The 26,768-nt window shown below is 58.7% G+C and overlaps 2 protein-coding genes across 11 annotated transcripts in view; one reads left to right on the plus strand and one right to left on the minus strand.

Annotated features, from left to right (window-relative positions):
- The window catches only part of SDCCAG8 (SHH signaling and ciliogenesis regulator SDCCAG8), a 205,974-nt gene extending 184,105 nt beyond the window's left edge, over positions 1-21,869 (plus strand). For 2 of the 3 annotated variants that reach the window (XM_070401360.1, XM_070401363.1), the window contains 2 exons: positions 5,772-5,898; positions 21,570-21,869. In XM_070401360.1, the coding sequence (XP_070257461.1) occupies positions 5,772-5,898; positions 21,570-21,599 (157 nt within the window). In that variant the 3' untranslated portion in view covers positions 21,600-21,869. Of the gene's footprint in view, positions 1-5,771; positions 5,899-11,227; positions 12,184-21,569 lie in introns of those variants that run through there. The other variant, XM_070401361.1, reaches the window with a different exon arrangement.
- The window catches only part of AKT3 (AKT serine/threonine kinase 3), a 228,266-nt gene continuing 208,531 nt past the window's right edge, over positions 7,034-26,768 (minus strand). For 2 of the 8 annotated variants that reach the window (XM_070401366.1, XM_070401365.1), the window contains one exon: positions 19,924-20,045. In XM_070401366.1, coding sequence (XP_070257467.1) covers positions 19,939-20,045 — 107 coding nt within the window. In that variant the 3' untranslated portion in view covers positions 19,924-19,938. Of the gene's footprint in view, positions 7,576-9,133; positions 9,233-19,923; positions 20,046-23,356; positions 26,741-26,768 lie in introns of those variants that run through there. The other 6 variants (XR_011469357.1, XR_011469355.1, XR_011469356.1 and 3 more) reach the window with 6 other exon arrangements.

Raw genomic sequence — 26,768 nt, forward strand, 5'->3', positions numbered from 1 at the left:
GCCTGGCAAGTGTGTTCTCTAAAGGGTCGAGTAACAAATATGTTCGCCTCTGTGGCCAGATGGTCCCTGTCGCAGCCGCTCGGCTCCGCTGCAAAGTGCAGAAGCCGTCACAGATGACACGGAGCGAGCGAGCAGAGCTGTGTCTCCGTGGAAGTTTCTAGAGGGGCACTGGATATTGAATTTCATAGACCATTCACGTCGCAAAGTATCTTTCATTTTCTTCAACCAGTGAAAACATGTAGAAACTGTTCTTTTGGGTTTTTTTGTTTGTTTGTTTTTGTAATTTATTTTGTTTGATCCTCACCCGAGAATATTTTTCTATTGATTTTTTTTAGAAAGAGTGGAAGAGAGAGAGACAGAGAAACATCGATGTGAGAGAAACACATCGATCAGTTGCTTCCTTCATGAGCTCCAACCAGGGCCTGGGCTGAGGGGCGGAGCTGGGGGTGGGGAGCCTGCAACTGAGCTACGTGCCCTTGACTGGAATAGAACCCGGGACCCTTCGGTCTGCAGGCCGATGCTCTACCCACTGAGCCAAACCAGCCAGGATGTAAAAACCATTCTTAACTCGCAGATGGAACAAAAGCAGGCAGTGGGCCAGGCTGGGTCTGGCCTGGGGTGTGAAGTGTGCAGACCCCAGCTCCAGCGTATCCTCTCATTGCATGCGGGAGGAAATGGAGATTCGAGCTGATCACCTGATTCGCTGGCGTTCTCATGACTGATACCAGGACTCATGACTGACAGAGTCCACCAGGAGTGTCCTCATTGAGGCACAGGGCTATTTGGATGATCACAATTGGAGCCACATAAAACAGTTCTCCGGAAGACCTCATGATGTGTGTGTGTGTGTGTGTGTGTGTGGTTAGTATTGTGAGTTAGAGAGTCCCAGTGGCTCATGAACTTGAGAGTTCATCAGAATCACCCAGAGGGCTCACTAAGAGTCCACCCCAGAGTTTCAGCTGCAGGATCTGGAGGTCTTCTTGTCTCGGTTTAGAAATGGGGAACCCTAGGTTGCGCGAGATCAAGCGTCTCACCCAAGGACAATGGGTAGCTTGTGGTGGGCTGGTGAGCTAGTCTCCTGTTGCCAAGTCCAGGCTCATGGATCTGGTCTAGGAGTCGTTTATTTAAGAGTCAGATGTCAGTAGCATACCTAAAGGTAATGTATATCTTCTGTTCTTTCGGGAACAAAGTATGTATTACACATCAAAGCATACTTGTCCTATAGATGAAATTACAGGTCTCATATCAGTATAATATGTCCATAGTGGTTTGCTCATTCTGACACGTTTATCTGGCCTGGTCTAAGGGCCAGACACCTTGCTAGGTGCTGGGGATGGAGGACTCGTCTTTAAGAAATCCCTAGTTCCGTGGGAGGGGCAGACAGGAAGTGTGGGCGGGAGCGAGGGTGAGTGGGGGGAAAGAATGGCCATGGAGAGGCTCAGAAGGTGTAGTGCAGTGGTTGGCAAACTGCGGCTCAGCAAACCGCGGTTCGTGAGCCACATGCGGCTCTTTGGCCCCTTCAGTGTGGCTCTTCCACAAAATACCGTCTTCTGCACATGGGCCACGAAGTTTCAATCGCACTGTACGTGCGCGCCTGCACGTGGTATTTTGTGGAAGAGCCACACTCAAGGGGCCAAAGAGCCACATGTGGCTTGTAAGCCGAGGTTTGCCGACCACGGGTCTAGGGGACTGATCTCCTGAACCAGAAGCTGAGTGGAGTGGATGGAAAGGGAGGTGTCACCTGGAAAACAGATGACTAGGGTGGTCCCAGCCGTGTGAGCGGGGCCCAGAGGGAGGGGTGCGCCATGGTGGCTTGGTGATCTCTCCCCTTCCCGGTGCCTGCGCTCGGGAAAATGACTCACTTCCCTGGGCCTTGCTTTTCTCCTGCAAGAAATGATGCGGATGATAGTGATGCAGATAATACCTGCTGTTCAGTGTTGTTGGGAGGATTAAATCAGTTCATGAATGTAAAATGCTTAGATGCCCCCTGCCCCGGGCAAGTGCTCAGTAAATGCTAGAGCGTGCTCCCAGGAATAGCGGGCTGAGGGCATGTTTTACTGTCAAAGTATCTGCACCTCTTAAATCCATATGTTGTTGGAAAAAATGGTCTTCCCTTCCATAGGAGGCCTCCTCAGCCAGGGAACCTGTGGCCTGAGCACTTTGAGAACATGGCTAAGAAAGGGAAGAGAAAGCCTTTATTGTGGCCACAGTGACCAAAGGGAGGGGCTCCGGTCTGAATCCATCTCAGGACAAAAGACACTTTATACAACAGCAAACATGTGTACATACCAACAGTAGACTGTAGGAAGCGCCCTGGTGAAACTGCTGGGTGAAAATAGAACTCTAATCAAAAACATGTGTGAGGGCCCTGGCTGGGTAGCTCAGCGGGTTGGGGTGTCATCCTGAACCCCAAGGTGGCGAGTTCACCCCAGCCGGGTGTGCAGTGGTTAGAGTGCTAGCCCCTTGGACTGAAGGGTCACAGGTTCGATTCCAGTCAAGGGAAGGTACCTGGGCTGCAGGTTCAATGCCCAGCGCCAGGCGGGGAGCCTGTGGGAGGCAGCCAATCCACATGTCTCTCTCTCATCGATGTTTCTCTCTGTAACCACCCCTCCCTTCCACTCCCTAAGGGTCAATGGAAAAATATCCTCCGGTGAGGATTAACAACAGAAACATATCCTTGGGTGAGGATATGTGTGTGTGTGTGTGTGTGTGTATACATATTGAGGACACTGGCCACCTCTGGGGCTCTGGGGGTCCAAGTGTCTGGCCTGGAGACAGATCTAGAGGGAGGGCCCCGCGGTACTGGGACCAGGCTCACAGTGTTCATTTGGTGATTACACCTCATCACTTATGGATACACTGCATATATTTTGTATGTATCACATACAACATAAAAAAATTTGAATATATGTATTCACTTGCTTTCACAGTATTCATAGCAAATGAGTGTCTGCAGCACAGGACCGGAGCTGGCTACGTGCACTGCTTCTGTTTTGCATGAGCTACTTCCCCCAGCCCGCTCGGCTCTGCAAAGTTGTCTAGTGCGTCGCCACTCGCTCCCTCTCCTCCCGGAGTCTTGCGTATTTTAAAAACATGCTGGTTCTGATCGCACCTGCCTGCGGGGTGTGCGGGGCGATCGCTGTTGGACCAGCAGAGAGGTGCTGGCCCTGCACACACACCAGTGCCTTTCCCTGCATCTGCATCCCGGGCTTGAGAAACGCAGCTGGTTCCCATGGAAACCGCTGCCCCTGCAGGCCCGGGACTCCTGGGCAGCTCTGCCCCAGAAGGGACGCAGCTGCTCTTCTCCCCCAGTTCTGCCCAGGGGTGCCCGCAGGTCCTCGGGAAAGGGCCCTGTGGTCAGGACGGTGCCCCCAGCCTGGGGTGCAGAGGGGTCTAGACGTGTCCTGCCCCGGGGACTGGCCGACAGGCACAGGTGCTTCATGGGTAGGGATGGGCCCTCGGGGTGTCTGGGAAAGGGGAATACCTGCTGGTTGCGGAGGTGACAGGCGGGTCTTAGGAAAGAAGGGCCATGGGGATTGTGCTGGGAAACCCGATGATTCCGTCTCTTTCCTGCTGTGCGGACGGAGCCTGCGCCGGGTCTGCAGGCCGTGGGCTTCTGTCTGGTCTGATGCGAGCTGCGTGGCTTTGAGACCGTGCTCCCAGGACAAGTTGTCCCCACCTGACTGTGTGGTGGGGGCGGGCAGGGGGCAGAGTGGACTTCCCAAAGCCACATGCCGGGCTTCCCCAGGGGAAACGTTGTGTCTCCCAGAGCAGAGGAGGGGTGACAGAGAAGAGGGGGACTGTGTTCTCTACAGTGCTGTGGGGCGGAGCACTGGAAGGAGCGGCCGGTCTGACTGCAGCCCCTGCTGGGGTGAGGAGCACCGAGCCGGCCCTGCACAGCAGCCGCAGACACAGGAAGGAGGGACTGAGCCGGCCCGTGGTCCTTTTTAAAAATATCTTTATTGTTGAAAGTATTACCTATGTCCCCCTCCGTCCCCCATTGACCTCTACCGGCCCCCCCCCTCCACCCTCCTGCCTGTGTCCCTGGGTCATGCACAGATGCACACAGTTCTCTGGTCATCTCTTCCCACCCCCTCCCCTCCCCCTCCCTCTGAGGTTCAGTCTGCTCCATGCCTCTGTGCCTCTGGATCTATTTTGCTCATCAGTTTATTTTGTTCATTAGATTCCACACATGAGTGAGAGCATGTCTTTCTCTGACTGGCTCCTGTCCCTGGTCCTCACTCTCCTCCAGAGCCAGGGGAGAGGAGACCGGTGGGCGGGGCCAGCCCAGGCCTGGACCCTGGTCCTGGAGCTATGGGAGCATGGCTGTGCTGACTGGCCCCCCTCCGGGGCTCTCTTCCTCAGGAGAGTGCGGGGAGGAGGCCTGAGGAAGGGCTGGCCTGTTGCTAGGTTCCCAGGAAGCCTGTCCGCAGCGGCTGCGTGTTCCTTAGTGAAGGCGCCTGCCCACCCTGAGGCCCAGCTCTCCGTCCTGGTGTCCGATGGACCAGGGTCTCAAGGTCTGGGCCATGCTGACTCCGTGCTGCGCCCGCTTCATGTTGAAAGGGGGCGCGGTGCTGGGCAGCGGGCTGTGAGCAGGGTGAGCCCTGAACCCAGCCCTGTACGTGTAGCCAGTGAAGCCGATGTGCAGTTAACCCGCAGGCGTTAGAAGCCACGGAGCCTCCTTCTCGGGAGACAGCGCTCGGGTGGGAAGCCCGTCTCCTTTACTCGCTGCAAGTGCAGTGCCAACCAGGCGTGGGTGTCAGTGAGCACCCCAGGTGGGCACCCCTCAGTTCCCGAACTCCAGGGGGCGCTGAATTCTGCTCAGGCCCCCAGACAGGCCGGTGTCTGCAGAACAGGCTTTGGGTCTTTGCCTCAGTGTTGGACACGGAGCCTGGAGCTTGAAATGCGCCCTGAGCTTTCAAAGCCCTTTGTGTGTGTGTGTGTGTGAGAGAGAGAAAATACAAGCTAATGTCACTGTGGGTGCTTCTGGCCGGTGTGGACTGTCGGGAAGGCGTGGACAGCCATGTCTTCAGAGCAGGGCGTGCTGGCTCCGTTCCACCTGAACCCCACCCGCAGCCTCCGGCCCGGGCTGCGCTGTGGCTGCACAGTGTGAGTGAATGAGCCTGGAGAGGGAGCCCGTCCGCAGGACAGATTTCGGGTCTTTAGAGACACCTGGTCAGCGATGCACCGTGTGACCGACTGGGTGATTCGTAACGGAAAGCCCTTAGCCCCGTGCGTCCGCCCTCCTCGCCGCTGCCCCGGCCGGGCTGGTGTCTGCCCGGGGGTCCCGGCTGCCGGGGGAGGATGCAGGCCCTGGCCTTTGCCCTCTGAGGGTAGTGTGTCCGCTTTCTGCTCATCCGCCTCACTGTGTGCTTCCCAGTCCTGAGGGCTGCTGATGTCCTTTCACACTTGGGACCGGTCCCCTCGACTGACCTAATGCCCCCCCAGGGCCCCTCCGGCTGAGGCCTCACCCCTCAGGGTCCCTGCTAGGCCAGTGGTTGTCAACCTTCTGGCCCTTTAAATACAGTTCCTCATGTTGTGACTCAACCATAAAATGATTTTCGTTGCTACTTCATCACTGTATGTTGCTACTGTTATGAATCGTAATGTAAATATCTGCTATGCAGGGTGGTCTTAGGCGACCCCTGTGAAAGGGTCGTTTGACTGCCAAAGGGGTCGCGACCCACAGGTTGAGAACCGCTGCTGCTAGACTGTCCCTGGATACTCAGGCCTGGCCGGCTGACCCACCTGGTTTCCCTCCATCTCTCCAGGCTGCAGCAGCTGGACCAGCACAGCCAGGCCACCGCCCAGCAACTGGTGCAGCTGCTCAGCAAGCAGAACGAGCTCCTGCAAGAGCGGCAGAGCCTGTCAGAGGAGGTGGAGCGGCTGAGAGCCCAGGTATGCACACCCCACGCTGGGGGGCTCCTGGGGGGGGCTGAGAGCCCAGGTAATGCACACCCCGCGCTGGGGGGCTCCTGGGGGGGCTGAGAGCCCAGGTATGCACACCCCACGCTGGGGGGCCCCTGGGGGGGCTGAGAGCCCAGGTGTGCACACCCCACGCTGGGGGGCCCCTGGGGGGGCTGAGAGCCCAGGTAATGCACACCCCACACTGGGGGCGTCCTTGGGGAGGGGGGGCCGAGAGCCCAGGTAACGCACACCCCGCGCTGGGGGCGTCCTTGGGGCCCTGAGACCCCTGGTACCCCGCACACTCCTCGCTGTGTGTGTGTGTGTGTGTGTGGGGGGTGGGGGGTTGTCTTCAGGATGGATCCAACCACGTGCTGAGGTCTGCACGTGGCTCTTTGTCTTGTTCCTGATTCACAGCTTCATTTTATCAGTGATCACATTGCTCAGCTAATAAGCCAGGAGGGAGATCCTGAAGGCTGTGCTGGCATAGTGGGGGGCACAGTGGGGAGCACAGTGGGGAGAACAGAGACATGGGGGGCACAGGCCCGGCCTCTTTAGGGAGCTGAAGCTGTGCAGGAGCCTAGGCCCAGAATGCAGGAGCCACACCATGTGCTGAGCAGATCCAGGCAGGCACCTCTGCCAGGGCTGCGGGAGGCAGGGCCAGGCTGGGGGAAGTGGGGTGTCAGCTGTGAGGGGCCCCTGGAGGATGTGTGTGCACAGCCTGGATTGGTTGAGGAAATGGGGGTGCTCCCAGTTAGGGGAGTCATTGTGAGTGGAATGCACAAATCTTGTCCTAAATTACCTGACTGATCATCGAGCTAAGATTTTAGCGGATGGATGGGTTATAAAAGCCCTTCTATAAAGCCTTTTTAAAAATCCTTACGCAAGGATATTTTTCCCATTGATCTCTAGAGAGAGTAGAAGGGAGGGAGGGAGAGAGAAACATCGACACGAGAGACACATCGATTGGTTGCCTCCTGCACGGCCCTGACCAGGGCCGGGGAACCTGCAATGGAGGTAGGTGCCCTTGACCGGGAATCGAACCCACGACCCCTCGGTCCACAGACCGCTGCTCCAACCCTGGAGCCAAAACAGCCAGGCAAAGCCATTTTAAACACAAAATTTACTAAAGACTCAAAGATGCCGAAAAAGAATTACTTGCTTCCTGTGTCCCCAAAAGAGAAAAATGGAGACAGTGGCACCATGCCCACCAACAAAGGGAGTGAGATGTGGATGCCAGCAGAGGCCGGGCACTGGGACAGGTGTGGCAGCCAGTCACTCCCTGTGCCCTGCAGCACGGAGTATCGGCTCCATTTTACAGATGGGGAGACTGAGGCTCGCACAAGCACAGCCAGCAAGTAGGGACACTGACGTGGAGCTATGTCTGAGTCCACAGCCCAGGTCTCCCTGTTCGGGTTGGACCTGGGGCCCCGCAGGGAGGAGGAGGAGGAGAGTGAGTGCAGGTGAGCTGGGAGCACAGCATGAAACCCTTCTGTCTCAGTCGCTGCTCTCCTGTCTGAGGCTGAGCTCTCTGCCCCGCCAGCGGTTCGTTAGGATCCTGAGTGTCCACGGCCGGCCGTGGCCTCAGCCTTCAGTCAGGATTGACCCAGGTGCCGTGATCCCTGGGGGACATCACACGCCCACGCTTGGAGTGACTCATGGGAAATGCATCTGGAAAGAGAAAGGATGAGAAATGGTCTCTCATTGTCCTTTCAAAATGACCATGTGCCACACGGGTGTCTGGGAGCCACTATCCTCTGATTTTCCCGCTCAGCCCGCCAGATCCCTCTGCAGAGTACTCATTTGTTCCACACACAGTAAGTGAACACCCCCCGCCCCCCAGCACCCATGTCAGTCCCTGACCTGAGGCCTGGGGACCAGGACACACCTGCCCCCCCTCCCCCCGCACCTCTGAGGCTGCCCACAGGGCAAGGGCGAGGACGCTGCTCCAAACCCAAGCCACGCCACACTCCACGGTCAGCTGAGATGCTGGTAAAGAAACACGCACCGTCCTGGCAGGTGGCTCAGTGGTTGGGGCGTCCCAAACATCAGAGGGCTGTGGGTTCCAGTCCTGGTCAGGGCACACACCTAGGTTTCAGGTTCCATCCCCAGTTGGGGCACGTATGGGATACAACTGAACGATGTTTCTCTCTCTCTCCCTTCCTCTCTCTCTCAAATCAATAAAGATATTCCGGCTGGCGTGGCTCAGTGGTTGAGCATCAACCTATGAACCAGGAGGTCACAGTTTGATTCCGGTCAGGGCACATGCCCGGGTTGCAGGCTCAGTCCCCAGTGTGGGGTGTGCAGGAGGCAGTTGATCAATGATTCTCTCTCTTCATTGATGTTTCTCTCTCTCTCCCCCTCTTTCCCTTCCTCTCTGAAGTCAATAAGAATATATTTAAAAAATAAACCCTAGGATGAGGACAAAAAAAAAAAAAAAGGACACAAGGGACATAGAATCCAGGGCATCCCCTCCGGCCCAGGGCCCAGGAACCTGCATTTTCACACGCGGTTTGGGTCACTGCGGAGGACACAGGTCTAGGAGCCTCTGAAGTGTTTACAGGCACAGAGAACAGAATGATGCCAGACTGTGTCCTGGTGGTGAGGCCTGAGCAAGTCTCTGATGTCTCTTGTAGCCTCAGTGTCCCCATCTGCACAGTGGGTGTCAGACCAGCCCAGCTCAGAGGGGTTCTGGAATTGTCCACAGCAGGCGAGAGAAATGCCAGCTTTTCCCTCTCTCCTCCCCAAACGTGAGAGGCCCCAGAGAAGCCCGGGAGGTGCAGGCCTGTGGAACCAGCAGCGAGGCGACATCCTCACCGCTCCACCCTGGGCACGCAGACAGGCTCGGCCCCTCTTCCTGCCGGAACCAGGCTGGCTGAGCCCTGGCTGGCGGTGGCCAAAGGTCAGGGTACCGGGTCTGCAGGCAGGAGACCAGCCAGCCTCCTGTCTGGTCACCACGGGGTCCGGGCTGCCTGTCACTACCGGAGCCGATTCAGCAGAGACAGGGTTGAGTCCTATCTGGGCGTTGATCTAATAACGCTGGCAGCGTGGGAGAGCGCAGCTCACCCACAGAGACAGGCTGCTTACAAGGGGTCGGACAGAGATTCTGTGGGCAAGTAGGCAAGAGGAATAAGAATGGGTACGCAAAGTGGGCAGTTCACAGGTAAGCGCTGGAGGTGTGCAAGGCCCGGGGTAGGCAAAGGGCTGGGGCTCTGGTTGGCCATCTTCCATGATGAAAGCAGCTCCCTGTTATGGGGAGGATGGGCCGCATTTCCAGGTGAGCTCCCAGGTCCCACGTGCAGCTCCCAGCCCGGCTAGGGTGTGCCTTCTGCAATCAGAACACAGCAGCCGCGGTGAGCAGAGCCTGGTTAGTATTTCCTATAAGTATGGCTGCCCCCAGTAGTCTACCTCTGCCCCTAACAGACGGGCCGGGACTCGGGGCATGAGCGAGTCTCCCGGCCTCTCAAGCTGCCCAAGAAGGGGCCGTGGGCCTCCTCTCTCCGTTCTGGGCCCATCATGGGGTTTGCCCTCCAACTCCCCCTCTGCCTGCCCGCAGCACTCAGATCTCACCCTGCACCACTGGCGCCTGGAAACCTCTTCCAGGTCTTTACAAACCTGATCGCTGCCAAATGAAAAACTTAAAGAAAAAAACTCAAACCTTAAAAAAATCCTCAGAAAAACGCTGTCTTTCTTCCAAAGCCGGAGCACACGAGGGACTGAACATCCTGGGCTCTGCTCCTGCCCAGCTGGCTGCCCCCAATGGGCCTTTTATTTTTATTTATTTATTATTTTTTTAAAATATATTTTTATTGATTTTTACAGAGAGGAAGGGAGAGGGATAGAGAGTTAGAAACATCGATGAGAGAGAAACATCAATCAGCTGCCTCCTGCACACCCCCTACTGGGGATGTGCCCGCAACCAAGGTACATGCCCTTGACCGGAATCGAACCTGGGCCCCTTCAGTCCGCAGGCTGACGTTCTATCCACTGAGCCAAACCGCTCAGGGCCCAAAGGGCCTTTCAGATGCACATGTTACCTGGGGGGCTCCTCAGATGGGAGCACGGCCAAAGGTGTTTGTGGGGCAGCTACTGGCGTTCCCCACCAGGCATGGGGTGCAGAGGAGGCCGGGACCCGGTTCTGCACGCGCTCTGCTGAGGAGCCCAAGGCCTGCTCGGTCCTTCGGCCGCGCAGTGAACTTGAACTGTGAGTCCAGCATCCAGTGAGCCCTTGGCCGCTCGGACCAGACTGGCTCACCCCCCACAGCCGCGTTTAAGGGCCGTGGGAATCCTCACGGCCAAAAGGTGCCACTGAGGCACCGTCACTTACAGGGGCCGAGCATGTCTGCGTGGCCCAGGGCGGAGCCGTGCGGATGTCACCTCCTGCTGGAGCCACAGGGCCTTGCCTTCCGGCCTCTCTGGGGGCCTCACAAGCTTGGGGAGGAGAGAGAAGGAGACCTGCGTGTCTCTTGCTTGCTGTGGACAGTTCCTTCATTCTGTCCACCTCGCACTCGGCAGAGACTGGGTTTTCCTGGCCGGGGCAGCTGCTCTGAGCGGAGTCACATCCTGACTTGTCCCCTGTCCCCAGCCCTGGGCCCTGAAGCGGGTGACAGAGCTCGGGGCTGGCCTGTGGCCTCGGACAGGAGACAACCAGTCTGTTGACAAGGCTTCCTTCTTCTCCATCGTTTCTGCTGAGTTCTGGCATGTGCATACCACCAGTCTGGCAGCGGGAGCCGGGCAGAGGCCTCGCCGTGCCTCAGTGGCGCTTTTTGGCCGTGCGGGTTCCCATGGCCCTTCAACACGGCTGCCCCGGGGCTGGCCCCGCCATGGCCCAGGCACAGCCCATGGAGTCCAGGCGCGCTGTGGACTTGCTCCTGGGGTGGTGCTGACGGAAGACACTGGCCTGATTGCTCGCCTGCCCCTCTCGGGGCGGGAGGGACGTCTGGGAAAGGGCTGTGAAAATGCCATGAGATGCTCTACTGGTCCTGGAGGAGAAACGGGGCCGCAGCACTCACCCAGCCTGGCTCCTACCCCCTCCGCCTCGTGTCTGGGGAAGGGGGGCTGGTGTCCGGGGGTCGGGGGGAAGCTGGGCCCCCGGGAGCTTCGGCAGCGAGGCCTGACAGCTGGGAGCCGGGTCAGGGGTCTGTGACCAGCGCCCGGGGCTCTAACATCTGTCCAAGGCGGGTGCCAGCTGGCAAGGAAATGAGACTCTGGTGGGGAGAGGGACATCTGAGAGCAGGGAAGAGCAAAGCTGCCCTCCACCCAGAGGCCGCCTTACAGCTCACGGTTATGTTATTTCTATTTTCTACGTTTTCATTGATTTCAGAGAGAAAGGGAGAGATAGAAACATCACTGAAAAGAGAGAGCCATCCATCGGCTGCGTCCAGCACACTCCACACTAGGGATTGAGCCTGACACGGGGCCTGTGCCTTGACTGGGAATCAAGCCGTGACCTCCTGGTTCATAGGTAGTTGTCCAACCACTGAGCCACCCCGGCCGGCAGGTCAAGACCAGTTTCTTTGTCACGCATTTACCTGGGGGTGGACGTGGCTCTGGCTGACCTGCCGTCCCGACAGGCGGTGTGGGCCCCTCCCGATGACTTCCAGTTTCAGGAACTGACGTGCCCGCGATTAATCAACTGGCCCCACGACTCTCAGGCATTCTTGGCAGCGGATTTCAGTTCTAATTTGATTTGAACTTGTGCGCGGATCCAACAGCCATATGTGATTATATTCAAAATCATGGACATGATCTCCTTACACCAAAGGACTGAAAAGGGCTGAGAAGCCAGCCGGAAGCAGCGACCCCGAAGACGGGGAGGGAGGCAGGCTGGTGTGTGACCTGAAGCGAAGGGAGGGGCAGCTTCAAGCTCAAGCGGGGGCCTGGGAGGGCACCGCTCGCTGGGACCCGCAGGTGTCCTGTCTGCAGGGTCCTGGCCTGGGCCCCGGGGACTCCCAGCAGCGGATGGAGGCGCTTCCGCGAGGTTAGCTACCTGCGAGGCAGATGGCGCTCAGATCCAACGGCAAATACAGCGAATAAAAGCAATTAACGCGCCGCCTCCTGAACCAGGAGTTTCTGGAAAGAGTTCCCGATAGATGAAAACAAACAATTTGATTTCAACCAAATTGCCGTTTCTTTGTTTTCACCCGGATTTTCACCCGAATTGTCAGCCTCAAAAATAAACACTGATACATTCCCAGAAAATATTTTTCAAATAAAAACTGACTCTGTTAAAGTTTGCCCTGATTCTTTCAAAACTGTGTACGAGACACTGTCAACCGAAGTGACTTCCATGTTTTTTTAAAAACACACGCGAACATATGCAGCTCAAATGTCACCAGCTCCCGCCGCCTGCGTGTTTGCAAAGATGACACGAGGCCCTCGCACCAGGCCCGGGACCCACAGAGACTCCCCGGCGACTCGCAGAGCCCGGTGCACTTCTCGTTGTTGAGTTGGAACCGAAGGCCCCGCGTGTCATTGTTCTGGGAGAGCACGTAGGCTCCCTCCGCGCTAGCCTTGCTCCGCTGTCAGCATCCACTCTGCCCAGAGGGAGCAGCCTCCGGATGAGGCTGGTGGGAGGAATAAAGTGAATCCTGTATCGCTTCGGGTGCGTTTGCTCCGCTACCGCTTCCCGAGCGAGACATTGCATTTCGCCACATAAATTCACAATCGAGATCCTAAAGGGAGCTAAATGTTTTAATCCAATTAGACAAGTGAACAAAACACTGAATATTGCATGCAGTGCAGCTAGATCAGTGGTTCCCGCCTTTAAAAGACGGCGGCTCCGTCACATTACAGACCCAAATGTCAGTGTTGTCTCCCTCCATCGCCTTCCCGCTCAGGCAGCCAGAGGCGCCCGCTGGGGGGGGGGGGGGGGGGGGGCGGGGGGGGGGCGGGGGGGGGGCGGGGGGCACTGTCTACCCTTCGGGGATTCTCAGCCTGTTTACCATGGAAACGGCTTCTGTAAACAGACACCTGCCCGGTGCAGAGGGCGCCTCGGACTCCTGGGACCCGCAAAGCTGGAGACTGCACCCCTGACCCTGAGCCGCAGAGGGAGCCCCGGGGTTAGTGAGCTCTGGGGGGAGGAGGGGGGGGGCAAGCAGATGCCGGGCCCTGGGGCTGCGCGGCCTCTGACCCCTCCCTTCTGGGTGTGGGTCCCCTGCCTCCCCCATGTCCAGTCCCACATCTGCCCCAAGATGCTGCTTCCCAGAAGCCGAGGAGTCAGCCCCCCGCCTTCCCTGCCCCACAGGCCCCTGCTCTCCAGAGCCGGCTCCTGGCTCCCCAGTCCTTCCCCTCTGCAGCCCAGCTGGCCCTTCATTGTCCCAGCCCCAGGGCAGCGACCAGGAGAAGGGGGAGCGGGGCCTGGTGACCTTGCCCTGAACTCCTGCCCCTGCAGCTGCAACAGCCAATTCCAGGAAAGGCTATACCCTGCCCAGGGGTGAGGGGCCCAGCCTGAGGGGTGAGGGGCCCGGCCTGAGGGGTGAGGGACCCGGCCTGAGGGGTGAGGGGCCCGCCTGAGGGGTGAGGGGCCCAGCCTGAGGGGTGAGGGGCCCAGCCTGAGGGGTGAGGGACCCGGCCTGAGGGGTGAGGGGCCCGGCCTGAGGGGTGAGGGGCCCGGCCCAGGGGTGAGGGGCCCAGCTCAGGGGTGAGGGGCCCGGCCCAGGGGTGAGGGGCCCGGCCCAGGGGTGAGGGACAGCCCAGGGGTGAGGGGCCCAGCCTGAGGGGTGAGGGGCCCGGCCCAGGGGTGAGGGGCCCAGCCTGAGGGGTGAGGGGCCCGGCCCAGGGGTGAGGGGCCCGGCCCAGGGGTGAGGGGCCCGGCCCAGGGGTGAGGGACAGCCCAGGGGTGAGGGGCCCAGCCTGAGGGGTGAGGGGCCCAGCCTGAGGGGTGAGGGGCCCAGCCTGAGGGGTGAGGGACCCGCCTGAGGGGTGAGGGGCCCGGCCCAGGGGTGAGGGGCCCAGCCTGAGGGGTGAGGGGCCCAGCCTGAGGGGTGAGGGACCCGCCTGAGGGGTGAGGGGCCCGGCCCAGGGGTGAGGGGCCCAGCCTGAGGGGTGAGGGGCCCAGCCTGAGGGGTGAGGGGCCCGGCCCAGGGGTGAGGCCCAGCCAGAGTTTGGGTCACCTGCCTGTACGGGGAGGAGGGAGGCAGGACTGCACTGACCCGGAGGCGGGCCCTGTGCCCGGTGGGGAGCACTGGGGTCAGAGGTCAGGCTCACACAGGAAGCCGCCTTTGCACAAAGTGTGTGGAGGGCTGGGCAGACCAGTGCCGCCCCCGTCCCCGTTCCCTGTTCGGTCTGTGACCGAATCTCACAGATGCAGACCTGGTTGCTCAAGGCTTCCCTCCGCTGCTCAGAGCAGCATCAAAGAGCCCAACTCCGAGGTCGGGGTCCAGCACATGCACACACATGCGCGCACGCACACACACACACTCATACAGTCACACACACCTCACACACACAGTCACACACACACACACTCATACAGTCACACACACACACTCACACACACACACACTCATACAGTCACACACACACACACACACACTCACACACAGTCACACACACACCACAAACACACACACTCACACACACACTCATACACTCACACACACACACCTCACACAGTCACACACACACACACTCACACGCAGTCACACACCTCTCACACACACACACACACACACACTCAGTCACACACACACACACTCACACGCAGTCACACACCTCTCACACACACACACACACACACACTCAGTCACACACACACACACTCACACGCAGTCACACACCTCTCACACACACACACACACACACTCAGTCACACACACACTCCTCACACACACACACACACTCACACACATACACATACACTCACATACACACACTCACACACACACACACTCACACACACACACACTCACACACACACTCACACACACACACACACACACATACACAGACACTCACATACACACACACACTCACACACACACACACCACCCCTCTTCAGGTCAACCTTTCAGCTTCCATTTCACTCAGTTTCTGGTTTAAAACAAAGACCAGAACAGCCTCCCTTTACAAGGGAGCCCCCACTCCCCAGAGCCCGGCAGACACCACGAAGCCCGCAGCCTTGCACCGAGGTCACACGGGCGTGAAAGGGCCGCGTGGATGAATCGTTTAACATCTTTTTGTACAAACAGAAAAGTACGGCCCAGAGAGGCAGAGTGAACCGAGCTGAGAAGCCGGTGGGTGGGAAACACATTTCCAGAGAGACTGGCACCACGCCCTGGCCCAGCAGGAAGGGTGGGAGGGGGGGGTGGCCATCCCCAGGGCCCAGCAGGGAGGGTGGGAGGGGCCAGTGGGGGGCCATCCCCAGGGCCCAGCAGGAAGGGTGGGAGGGGCCGGTGGGGGGCCATCCCCAGGGCCCAGCAGGAAGGGTGGGAGGGGGGTGGCCATCCCCAGGGCCCAGCAGGAAGGGTGGGAGGGGCCGGTGGGGGGCCATCCCCAGGGGAAGGAGGCTTCCCTGTCCTGTGCCCCGGGCAGTGTGGGGGGCCGGGCCTGCTGGGCCAGGGAGGGTGGGGTGAGCCTGACGGCTGGGCAGGAGCTTCCCCAGCTCTGTGGACCCCTGGACACCTCCAGTGGCCCCAGAGGGAGTGGGGGAAGGGCCTGCCCTGCAGTTAAAAATAGAGGCTTTCTCGCCTGAAGCCCAGGGCAGACCCTGTGACCAGTGGGGACGGCGCAGGAGCAGGAAGCGGGTTCCACCTGCAGGGCAGCTGGGGGGCTGGGGGCCCATCAGGCTGGGGCCTGGCACCTCGTGTGCGAAGGCCCAGAGGGCGCCCCCGCCCGGGTGTGGGGACAAAGCGGCAGAAGAGGCTCGCGGGGCCCACAGCGTGGTCACCGGAACCGCTGTCACCCGGGGACTCTCGACTTAGATTTAAGGTCAAACCTCAGAAATGCCTGAGACCAAAGGCCGGGCCTGTGGAGAGAGGCTCTGTTAGGGTTTGAAGGAGAACAAAGGGAACGGTGGCCACAGTGGCTCCCCACGGAGCGGGATGACAGCCTTGGGCAGTGCTTCCCGAGGGCCCCGGCCGGGTGCCCTGGGCCCCCCAGATCCCTCTGGCCTGCAGCGCAGCCCTAATGGCTGCAGCCGTGGCCACACCACCCGGGAGGCCGCAGCACCCCAAGGCCACAGCACCTGGGAGGCCACAGCACCCCGAGACCACAGTACCCCGAGGCCACAGCACCCCGAGGCCACAGCACCCCGAGGCCACAGCACCCGGGAGGTCACAGAACCCTGAGGCCACACCACCCCGAGGCCACAGCACCCCGAGGCCACAGCACCCGGGAGGCCACAGCACCCGGGAGGCCACAGCACCCCGAGGCCACAGCACCTGGGAGGCCACAGCACCCCGAGGCCACAGCACCCGGGAGGCCACACCACCGCGAGGCCACAGCACCCGAGAGGCCACAGCACCCGGGAGGCCACACCACCGCGAGGCCACACCACCCCGAGGCCACACCACCCCGAGGTCACAGCACCTGAGAGGCCACAGCACCGCGAGGCCACACCACCGCGAGGCCACAGCACCTGAGAGGCCACAGCACCTGAGAGGCCACAGCACCCCGAGGCCACAGCACCCCGAGGCCACACCACCGCGAGGCCACACCACCGCGAGGCCACAGCACCCCGAGGCCACAGCACCCCAAGGCCACACCACCCCGAGGCCACACCACCCCGAGGCCACAGCACCCCGAGGCCACAGCACCCCGAGGCCACACCACCGCGAGGCCACAGCACCCCGAGGCCACAGCACCCCGAGGCCACACCACCCGGGAGGCCACAGCACCCCGAGGCCACAGCACCCCGAGGCCACAGCACCCCGAGGCCACACCACTGCGAGGCCACACCACTGCGAGGCCACAGCACCCCGAGGCCACAGCACCCCGAGGCCACAGCACCCTGAGGCCACAGCACCCCGAGGCCACACCACCCCGAGGCCACACCACCCCGAGGCCACACCACCCCGAGGTCACACCACCCCAAGGCCACAGCACCTGGGAGGCCACAGCACCCCAAGGCCCAGCACCCCGAGACCACACCACCCCGAGGCCACAGCACCCCGAGGCCACAGCACCCCGAGGCCACAGCACCCTGAGGCCACACCACCCCAAGGCCCAGCACCCCAAAGCCCAGCACCCCGAGGCCACACCACCCCGAGGTCACAGCTGTGGCCTCACTGACAGGCAGGAAGGCAGGAGGAGGGGAGATGGCGGCCGGAGCTGAGGCCACAGGTGAGATGGCCGAGTCCCTTTGGCGCTGCAACCTGGTCCCCGCACTGCCAGCCCCTCACTGTGGCCCGGGCCAAGGAAGCCGCTTTCTGGAAATAAGGTGCCTCCCGTCCCCGAGGGGCGGCCAGGAAGCTGGAGTTTGGAAGTAACTGGCGCTTCTCTCTCTGGCCGGGGCACAGAGGGGTGGTGGGGGTGAGAGGAGTGGAGGGGGAAGCACTGAGAAATGTTCTGAAGGTTCAGCCACCGAGGCGACACCGTGCGGGGCAGCCAGTGACGTACCAGGCCATTCACTCCCTTGTGTCGACTGAGCTCACCACACACCGGGCACGTGCAGGTGCTGGGAGCGAGCACTGGACAGAGGGGAGCACAGGGCTTCCCACCCAAACCACAGAAACACGGCCCTGGCCCGGCCGGCGTGGCTCAGTGGTTGAGCATCGACCTACGAACCAGGAGGTCAGGGCCCGATTCCCAGTCAGGGCACATGCCCGGGTTGTGGGCTCGATCCCCAGTAGGGGGCGTGCAATTGGCAGCAGATCAATGATTCTCTCTCATCATTGATGTTTCCATCTCTCTCTCCCTCTCCCTTCCTCTCTGAAATCAATAAAAACATTTAAAAAACAAAAAAGAAAACAAAGCCCTTGAGAAGCGGTAGCTGGGGCGGGGGCGGGGGCGGGAGGGGGGGGACTCCTGCTCGTCCACACTGAGGACCGCACGTCTGTCCCCCCCCCTGAGGGGGGCCCAGGAGCCAGGGGCCCCGGGATCAGGGGAGCCGACTCCAGGCCGGCAGGGATCGGATCGGGGCAGCTGAGGATGAATTACCGGATGGCCCCAGCCCAGAACCAGGACTCTGAGAGAAACGTGTTTCCTGGAGCTCGGTTTAAGAAAAGCCTGCCGTCCGGTCCCCTTGCCTTCCTGTCCTGACCTGTCCTCACTGTGCCTGTCCCGGGTGCGGTCCATTTTCCATCGGAAACGCCTGCTGCGGTTTGCGCTCTTCCTTTCAGAGACACCCTCGACCTTTGACTCGAGAAAGGACCACGTCTCTGACCCCCAGGTCAGCGGGCAGCCGCCCCCAGGAGTGTGAGGGGGCGTCGTTCATTCATTCATTCATTCATTCATTCATTCCCGGACGCCCCAGGCCAGGCGAATCAAGGCCGAAGGCAAAGCAGCTGCCGATGCTGGAGATGGAGACCCGTTAGAGCAGCGGTTCTCAACCTGTGGGTCGAGACCCCTTTGGGGGTCGAACGACCCTTTCACAGGGGTCGCCTAAGACCATCGGAAAACACACCTATAATTACATATTGTTTTTGTGATTCATCACTATGCTTTACTTATGTTCAATTTGTAACAATGAAAACACATCCTGCATATCAGGTATTTACATGACGGCTCATAACAGTAGCAACATTACAGTGATGAAGTGGCAACGAAAATAATGTTATGGTTGGGGGTCCCCACAACATGAGGAGCTGTATTAAAGGGTCGCGGCATCAGGAAGGTTGAGAACCGCTGCGTTAGAGGGTCCAATGGAGCTGCTGGCAGTCGGGCTGAGCATGGCACCCACCGAGGACAGAGGGGGCCCCTCTGCCCCCAGGGCCTGGGCACCCCCCGCGGCCGAATCAGGAGGGGCCGGAGACAGAAGCCCCAGGCGGGCGGGCTCCCAGGAGGAGAGTCCCGGGTCTGGGCCCACCCCTGCCTCACAGGCTGACGCACATTTGATAATTGCCCGGCGTTGAAGCCCTTCCACTCAGCCTGGACATCTCCGTGAAATGCAAACGTCACCTTTTCTCTTTTTGAAAAAAGTCAGCAGCGCAGTGCGCCGGGCAGTCCGGCTCTGTCTCCCGCTTCTAGGGTTTCAGGGAACAGACCCAGGGACCCCCTTCCCCAGCCCCGACCCCCCTCCGCGTCCCATCCAGTCCCCACCTTCACAACCGCCTCCCAGACCAGCCAACACCCCGCTTTCTTTCCACCCTAACCCCTTCCTGCAGAACCCCCACATTCACCCCAATTATTCCTCCCGGTGGAGGCCCCGCACCCGCCTGGCCACCGGCCCCTGCGGGCCCCACACCCACCTCTCCGGGCGTCTGTTGGCACCGCACGGGGCTTCTCTCTAGGGCAGGGCCGCCTCCTCCTGAGCTGGTGGAGAAGCCGAGGGCGCTGAGCGTCTTAGAGCCGAGAACCCAGCGCAGGAGCCGCATCCCCTCCAGGACGGGAGCCTCCCCAGCAGGAGGGCAACGCCCCAGCCGCCATGGGAGCCCGAGGTCGTGGAGGGGGGCCGACCCAGGCCCTTTGGAGCCGCAGCCAGGGCTCTGCCCGCAGACGCTCTCCTCCCCGTGACTTCCCGCGGAACCACCTCCGGGAGGAGGGGCAACTCATCAGGAAGATGGGCCACAGATGCCTCACCCGCAGGTGGCCCCGGGCTGGGCTGGGCGAGTGCTCCCGCCTGGCTCAACCTCCAGCACCACTAGGAGCCTGTGGGGCCCAGAGGCCTTTGAGGGCCCTCACATCCTGTCTTTGGCTTTTGCCTAAGCCTCCCCCCCGAAACTACAGCCATCCTTAACCCACCTGAAGCCTCTCCCACACATTGGACCAAATGGGAACAAGAAAAACAAGGAAAAGAACAAGAAAACCGTCAGCGGACAGGTTTCCATAGATTTCTCCTGCAGGAATTCTGATCTCACCTGTAGGCACAGCGCTGGCTGGGAAAGCCCCAACAAGCAATCAGCCAGCGGTTCCCGGCGCCTCCCCTCTGCCGGCTCAGGCCCAGGACACCTGCAGGGAAGGGCAGGGGCCACGCGTCTCTGGATGATTCCCCGTGAAACAGACCAGGCCGGCCCAGGCCCCACATCCACTTCCTGATTCATCTGCAGGAGTGAAAGCTGGGATGGAGAGGTGTCTTCTGAGCTCCCCATCCAGTGCCCTCATCCCAGGGGACCGCAGGCGTGTTGTGTGGACTGTGGCCGTGGCTGTTTGCTTCCCCGCGTGGTTTGCACTGACGTGAGGCGGGCAGCAGGATTCAGCCTCTAACCCAGGGGTGAGCAAACTTTTTGACTCGAGGGCCACAATGGGTTCTTAAACTGGACCGGAGGGCCGGAACAAAAGCATGGATGGAGTGTTTGTGTGAACTAATATAAATTCAAAGTAAACATCATTACATAAAAGGGTACGGTCTTTTTTTTGTTTGTTTGTTTTATCCATTTCAAATGGGCCGGATCTGGCCCGCGGGCTGTAGTGTGACTCCACAACCCGACCTCCCTGAGCCAGGTTAAGCTTTGACACCTGCTTACAACTGAGAGCCCCCTGGCACCAGGTTCCGTCTTCCACACGCGGGAGGTGGTTCCAGGGGGAAGGCCGTTCTATAGGTTACCGTAAGGCAGTGGCTCTCAACCTTGGCTGCACATTAGAATCACCTGGGAATCTTTTTAAAATCCTGACTTCTGGGCCCCATCCTCCGGAAATTCTGTTTCTTTGTTACTAATGCTGTGGCTCCACCCCATCACAAAGAAACAGAATTTCCGGAGGATGAGGCCCAGAAATCAGGATTTTAAAAAGATTCCCAGGTGATTCTAATGTGCAGCCAAGGTTGAGAACCACTGCCATAAGGTGTCTGCAGCTGAAAACCTGGAGGTTTCCCCAGAAGTTCCTTAGGGACACTTGGCCTGTAGTCTTCAGGGGCCAGATCCTGGCAGGAATCAGCTTCTCTTCCGTCTGGCCACTGCAGCATCAGACAGCTCTTCTCTGTGATGCAGATGTCTGTGCTACGGATTTAAAGCAGTAAAAAATGGGACCTGCCCGGCCAGGTTGAGCACCGGTGTTGAGCACTGACCATGGACCAGGAGGTCACGGTTCGATTCCTGGTCGGGGCACATGTCCAGGTTGCGGGCTCGACCCCCAGGGTGGGGCGTGCAGGAGGCAGCCAACCAATGATTCTCTCATTATTGATGTTTCCATCTCTCTCTCCTTCTCCCTTCCTCTCTGAAGTCAATAAAAATAAATTAAAAAGAAAGAAAGAAATGGGCACTTGCCAGGTAGCTTAGTTGGTTAGAGCGTCGTCCCCACACACCGAGGTTGAGGTTCGATCCCCGGTCAGGGCACATACAAGATCAACCAGTGATGCTCAAACAAGTGGAGCAACACATCGATGTTTCTCTCTCTCAAATCAATAAATAAACATTTAAAAAAAGAGTTCGCCTGATATTCTTACTTGACAAGGGCTCTGACCTTGCAAACTCTTCATCCAGTTGGCTATATTAGTACACTTTCTACATCGTTAGCAAAGAAATCATTTTCTCCAAATTCTCAGGACAGTCAACCAGTGACAAGACAAATCACATTAAAGAACAGGATCTATTTAAACTTACTCTTTATTTTCATTTTTTTTTCCCCAGTTACCCAGCATGCCACAATCCGATTGCTGACCTGGATGAAACAGTGAAATAAATGATTTACAAAGAATATTTACATTCATCTGTTTTGCACGTAACGTGCCACAACGCACTGTGGCCTCCGGGCGGCCCCGCTCCGTCTCCAGGCGGCCCGGCTGATGGACGGGCCAGAGCTGCCACTGCCGGACGCGCCCTCCTGGTGTGGGTTTTGGGAAATGGCTTCGAGTTACTGTACTTTGAAATCTGCTCATTTGTCTGCTATGTATGTTACACACATGGATTTCAATAAACGGACTTCGGAGAGACGTGGGTTGTGATGCTGACTTCCTACCGTGGAGTGATGAACAAGACACACCAAAAAAGGCACATATTTAACCAGGCCAGAGGGTGCCGAGGGCCACACGCTCTCCCTGCCACCCATGCTGCCCTCCCTCTTCGCGATGCACAGAGCACCCTTCGCTCTGCCTCCCGCCTACATCCATGGGGCCCCGCTGACCTCATCCTGCTAACCTGGGCCCCGCCAGGAAGCCCTCAGCATCCTCCTCTCCACGCCGTTAGCAACAAACCAGACAGACAGGCCTCTCGGGCTGGGTGGGCTCAGGTCTTCTCCCAGATGCACCGTTTGTGAGGAGCCTGGGAACACCCAAGCTTCCTCAGCGTCCTCGTCAGTCTCTGTACACAGATCATCAATAGGTTTAGTCTCCACTAGCATCTCAGCTGCACACAGCTAAGCCCCCGGTGCTTTATGGTCAAGCGGGCACTGCATGCTGTGTTGTTCTGGAGGACGGCAAGGGGACCCGACAGGCAGCTGCCGCCTGGGCAAGTCCCCGACCTCGGGCTGACCTCCGGGCCAGCGGCCTGCCCCCATCGTCGCCGACCTGGCCTCTCTGAGGTGGTGGTGGGCCGCCCACGAGAAGACCCCGGAGCCTCTCCGGCAGGAAAGGGTTCAAGCCCGAAAGAGCGGAGCTTCTGCTCAGCGTCAGAAGGTCGCCGGTGTCACCCAAGACGCTCCAGATCAAGGCCGGTGCGTGCGATAGGCTCATTGTCCCTAGTTCTGGTTTAGGACACGGTAAGTAAGTTACACAATAGTCTGAAAATAGCACCTTAAGGAATCACAGAGGTCACTTTATCCCCGCCTCCTGGACCGTCAGCCCCGTGGTGTGGGGAGAGGGGCATCCATGCGGATGCCCTGGATTGGGCGTGTGGCGGCCACGTCCGTGCTTGCCTAACCTTGTTCCCAAAGCCATTCCTCTATCTGGCCGAGTCACGGGAGAGCGCCGGGCCCTCCAAGAGGAGGGTTATGAGGTAAAGTCAGAAAAAGGCCCCATGGAGCACGACTCCAGCTCAACCAGACCGCGGTCCGGCCGCCGGCCCCTCGGTCCCCACATCCACGTTTCATGCGCCCTCGGTTCTAAAAACAGGTTCTCGGGAAGGAGGGAAGCAGAGCCACACGTGGCCAGGAAGACATCACTGAGGAGCTACACGCCTTAGCATCTGGGTCCAAACCACCTGCTGGGAAGACGGGGGGCCCGGACCCCGTGCTGGGAGCTCGCCTCCCCTGGGGACACAGCCCTCGTCCACATCAGCCCAGCTGCTTCCTGCCATTTTATTAGAAGGAAACCCACGTGTGTTTGGAGCTACAAGAAATGTACCTATTTTCCTGCCGCACTTTACACCAGGTAGCTTAAGATCAGGTGGAGCTTTTAAAAACCTTTTTTTCCCCCCAGAAAAGGCCAGTCTTTAGTTTTCTGAGATCACAGAACCACATCCAACAACAATAAACGGAGAAGTAGCAGTTGACACAGTGCTTTATTTCAGCTGTCTGTACGGAGGGAGAGACGGGCACCCCTAGCCGATACGTGTAAAAATACTAAGGATGTACAGTGTACAAAAACAGTTCCTCGTCGTCAGTTCACATCCGTGTGGGCCATGGACGGGAGGGGAGAAACAGTTTGGGGGCGACCGACAGTCTTAGTGACAACAGTTCCTGCTGAACACCCGTACCCGGGTGCCTAGATCTCGCGCCGATCTAATGAGAGGACTAGCAAGGTCGAGACATGTCACAAACTCTACAGCTACAGGGAGGTAATCCAATGACCAATTGAGAGGTTTTCTTTTTATTTAAATAAATACTTTACATGTCATGCTCGCCTGTAATGCACTCCCAGGAGCAAGATGAGGAGGTTCTACCGGAGACGGTACAAACAGTAGCAGCAAAGTGTGGAGACCCTGCAGTTAGGAAGGGGGGACCCCTGCTCCGTCCCCCGGAGAAGCAGGTGGCCCCCGAGAGAACAGTCAGCTTGAAGAAGCCAGAAACCGGGGATGGGAGGTGGGAAATAATACTGAACGGTGCGTGTGGTCGTGTAGAAAGCAAAGCGGTGAGCTACCCTGCCCGCCCCCACGGCCGAGGTCCTCCGAGAGGGCAGAGGTCACGAGCGTCAGTTCAAGGTGGAGCCCGCACCGTCCCACCTGCGCCGAGAACGACTCCAGGGCTCAGGCCTGGCCGCCGGCCCGAATCCGAACCACAGCCCCGGGCGGACCCGGGCAGCCTGGGGACCCCTCTGCGCTCTACCGCCTTCCCGCTCTGCCTCCGGGCCGGCTGACCGGCATCTGGGAGCCCGAGGAGGGATGATTCTCGAGATCGAGGCCAAGGAAACACCCAGCAGGACCCGAGGGGAGTCCTGGGGGGTCAGTGACGGGCCGAGCACCGGCGGGACGGGGCCGGCGGTGAGGAGTGGCCGGCCTGGGCACTGTCCGCGCTGCCGTGCGTCTCTAGGGCGCGTCCTTGGCCAAGGTCATGGGAATCACCTTCACGTTTGGAGAAAAAAACAACAACAAAAAGGAAGCTACCAATGTGCTTAGTGTATGGAGTCCTACCTCCCACTAAGGGAGCCCAGGCCGTGAGCAGCCAGTCCCAGCTCCTCCCCTTCCTCTCACCTGTTGGTTGGTTGGGTTTTTTGATCAAATGAATGCAAGACAACTTACAAGACATACCTTCTAGTCTACTTTCTGGTCAATGTGAAACATTCAACATAATTCCAAGTGGGAAAAAAAAAAAAGTGGAGCGATATGTGTAAGGAAGAGTGAACTGCCAATGACTGCAACCTCCTACTCAATACTAAGGATGAACCTCGCTCGGGTAGGAATATGAAAAATCAGGATAAAATCGATGTGAAATATGTCTTAGCTGCCTTAGGAAAATGCCCTTTAACCCCCGGCAGTCCCAGCGGCCCACCCTCGCCAGCAGTGGTTTCCTGTCCGCGAGTCCGCTCTCCGGGCGTCGCGGCTAAGACAGCTGCGTGTGAGTATGAGGCATCCTGCTCCCGAGTCGCCTGCCCTCCCCCCAGGGCGGTCACGAGCCTACGTCACGCTGTGGTCTTCCCCGTGGGAGCGATCAGGGAGTGGAACTGAAAGACATCTCCGGGATCCCCCCGGGGGGCCCCCGCCCCTGGGTCTCATCGGCTGCTTTGGAAAATGTCAGCTCCTAGCACCAAAGGGTTGAATCTGAAGATCGTCGTCAATGGAGGAGGAAGATGAGGTTTGCATACGCGTCCCCTGTCCGTGGGAGCCGTGGAGCGCGGGGACGGGAGTATGTACAGAAGAAGGAAGGTTGGAGGTGTTCCTTTGTGTTTTGTGGTGTTCCCTGATGGCTTAATTCAGTGATCAATGTACCATCATCAGAGCAAACACACTAGGCTCTCATCTCTACCTGCCTCCTCCGCCAGTTCTTGAGATGTGTTCATTCGGCCGAGTAGGTTCGTTGATCGCCACTCAGGTCTCCATGTGGGCCGTTTCCTTGGTGGCCTGGCCGTCCCAACACCTCCCTTCTCAGAGGAGCAAACATCGCCCCTTGGCGAGGGTGAGCTGGGGATGTTCTCATTCTTAGCACCAAGGGGTTGGAGGCCAGCATCTCTTCTCCCAGCGCCAAATTCCAACCACCAAGTCCCATCTCGGAGCCTCGTCAAAACCGCTTCACAAAGGAGAAAAAGTGCATGAATCCTGTCGGCGGGGACGTTCCTTGCACACGGGCCAAAAGAAACTGCAGTACGTCTACTCTGTGTTCAGTTGGAGCTGCATTTGCTACCACGACATACAATTCTCGTCACTAAAAAATAAATACTACTGCAATATCAACAAAATCACAACAGGACATTCAAAGTTCTAACGTCCGAGGAAAAGCTAATTCACGCAGAACTGAAATGGAAAACGAAAACACACGCGGCAAACGCCGTTTACCTGGGTGCACACATTTTGGTGAAAAGCAGGGTCGTGACACCTGTCTACATTCTTCAGCCATCAGCGGCGAGAAGTATTACCATGGACAACGGTTTCCAAGCACAAGGGAAGCAATGCTCTCGGGGTGCCGATCCTAGCGGCGACCTTGGGATGACCTTGACTCGGCTGTGCATCTGCTTCCTTCCTTCCGTGTTCGTTTGCCGGCTTCCTCTACGGGATCCAACAGGAATCTAGATGCATGTACCGAGAGAGGCCACACCTCACCTGGCGTGCGGTCCTTGCAAATGCTTCCTAACTGATCTGAGCGGCCGGCGGCTACGTTAGGCTCTGCTCTGAAACCAGGCTTTCCTGAAAGCGGCACATGCGCACCGCCACCCTTCCGCAATCGCTCGTTCTGAATTATACACTAAATCTTCTTAGGCTAATTAGTTTCTGCTTTAGCTTCTAGAGAGTTAAAAAAAATAAAAATGTACCTAGCATCGGTGTATCTCATTGACCCTCCGCTGTCAGGGGAGAACCACAACTGAAAGACAAGAAGATGACGACTGGTGGGCGGATGGATGGCGGCGGCCTCATGGCTTCCCGGGGTGGTAAGGTGACCTCTGAAAGTTGCTCTAAGAGTAAGACAGCAGCAGCAACAGCATGAGACCTTAGACTGAGATACAATTTCATGCAGAAAACAAAAGGTCGAGTGTATTTGCGTATATGTGTGTTCTCAGGAGGGCGGAGGTGGCGAGGGTGAGGCCTGGGCCGGTCGGGGTGTCTGGAGGCGCCTGCTGTGAGGAGGAGCCGGGACCGTCCCACGTCCAGCAGCCGTTCTCAGTGTGAGTCTCAGGCGACAGCGAGGCAGCAGCACGGGGCCTACTCGCGGCCGCTCGCCGAGTAGGAGAACTGAGGGAAGTGCGGCCGGCTCTCGTTGTCCATGCCGTCCTCGTCGTCTGCGGGCAGAAACACCATTTCAATCTC

This window comes from Myotis yumanensis, unplaced genomic scaffold (genome assembly GCF_028538775.1).
Source record: "Myotis yumanensis isolate MYYU_CA2020_CCGP unplaced genomic scaffold, mMyoYum1.0.hap1 SCAF_22, whole genome shotgun sequence".
In the NCBI taxonomy this organism is placed as follows: domain Eukaryota; kingdom Metazoa; phylum Chordata; class Mammalia; order Chiroptera; family Vespertilionidae; genus Myotis; species Myotis yumanensis.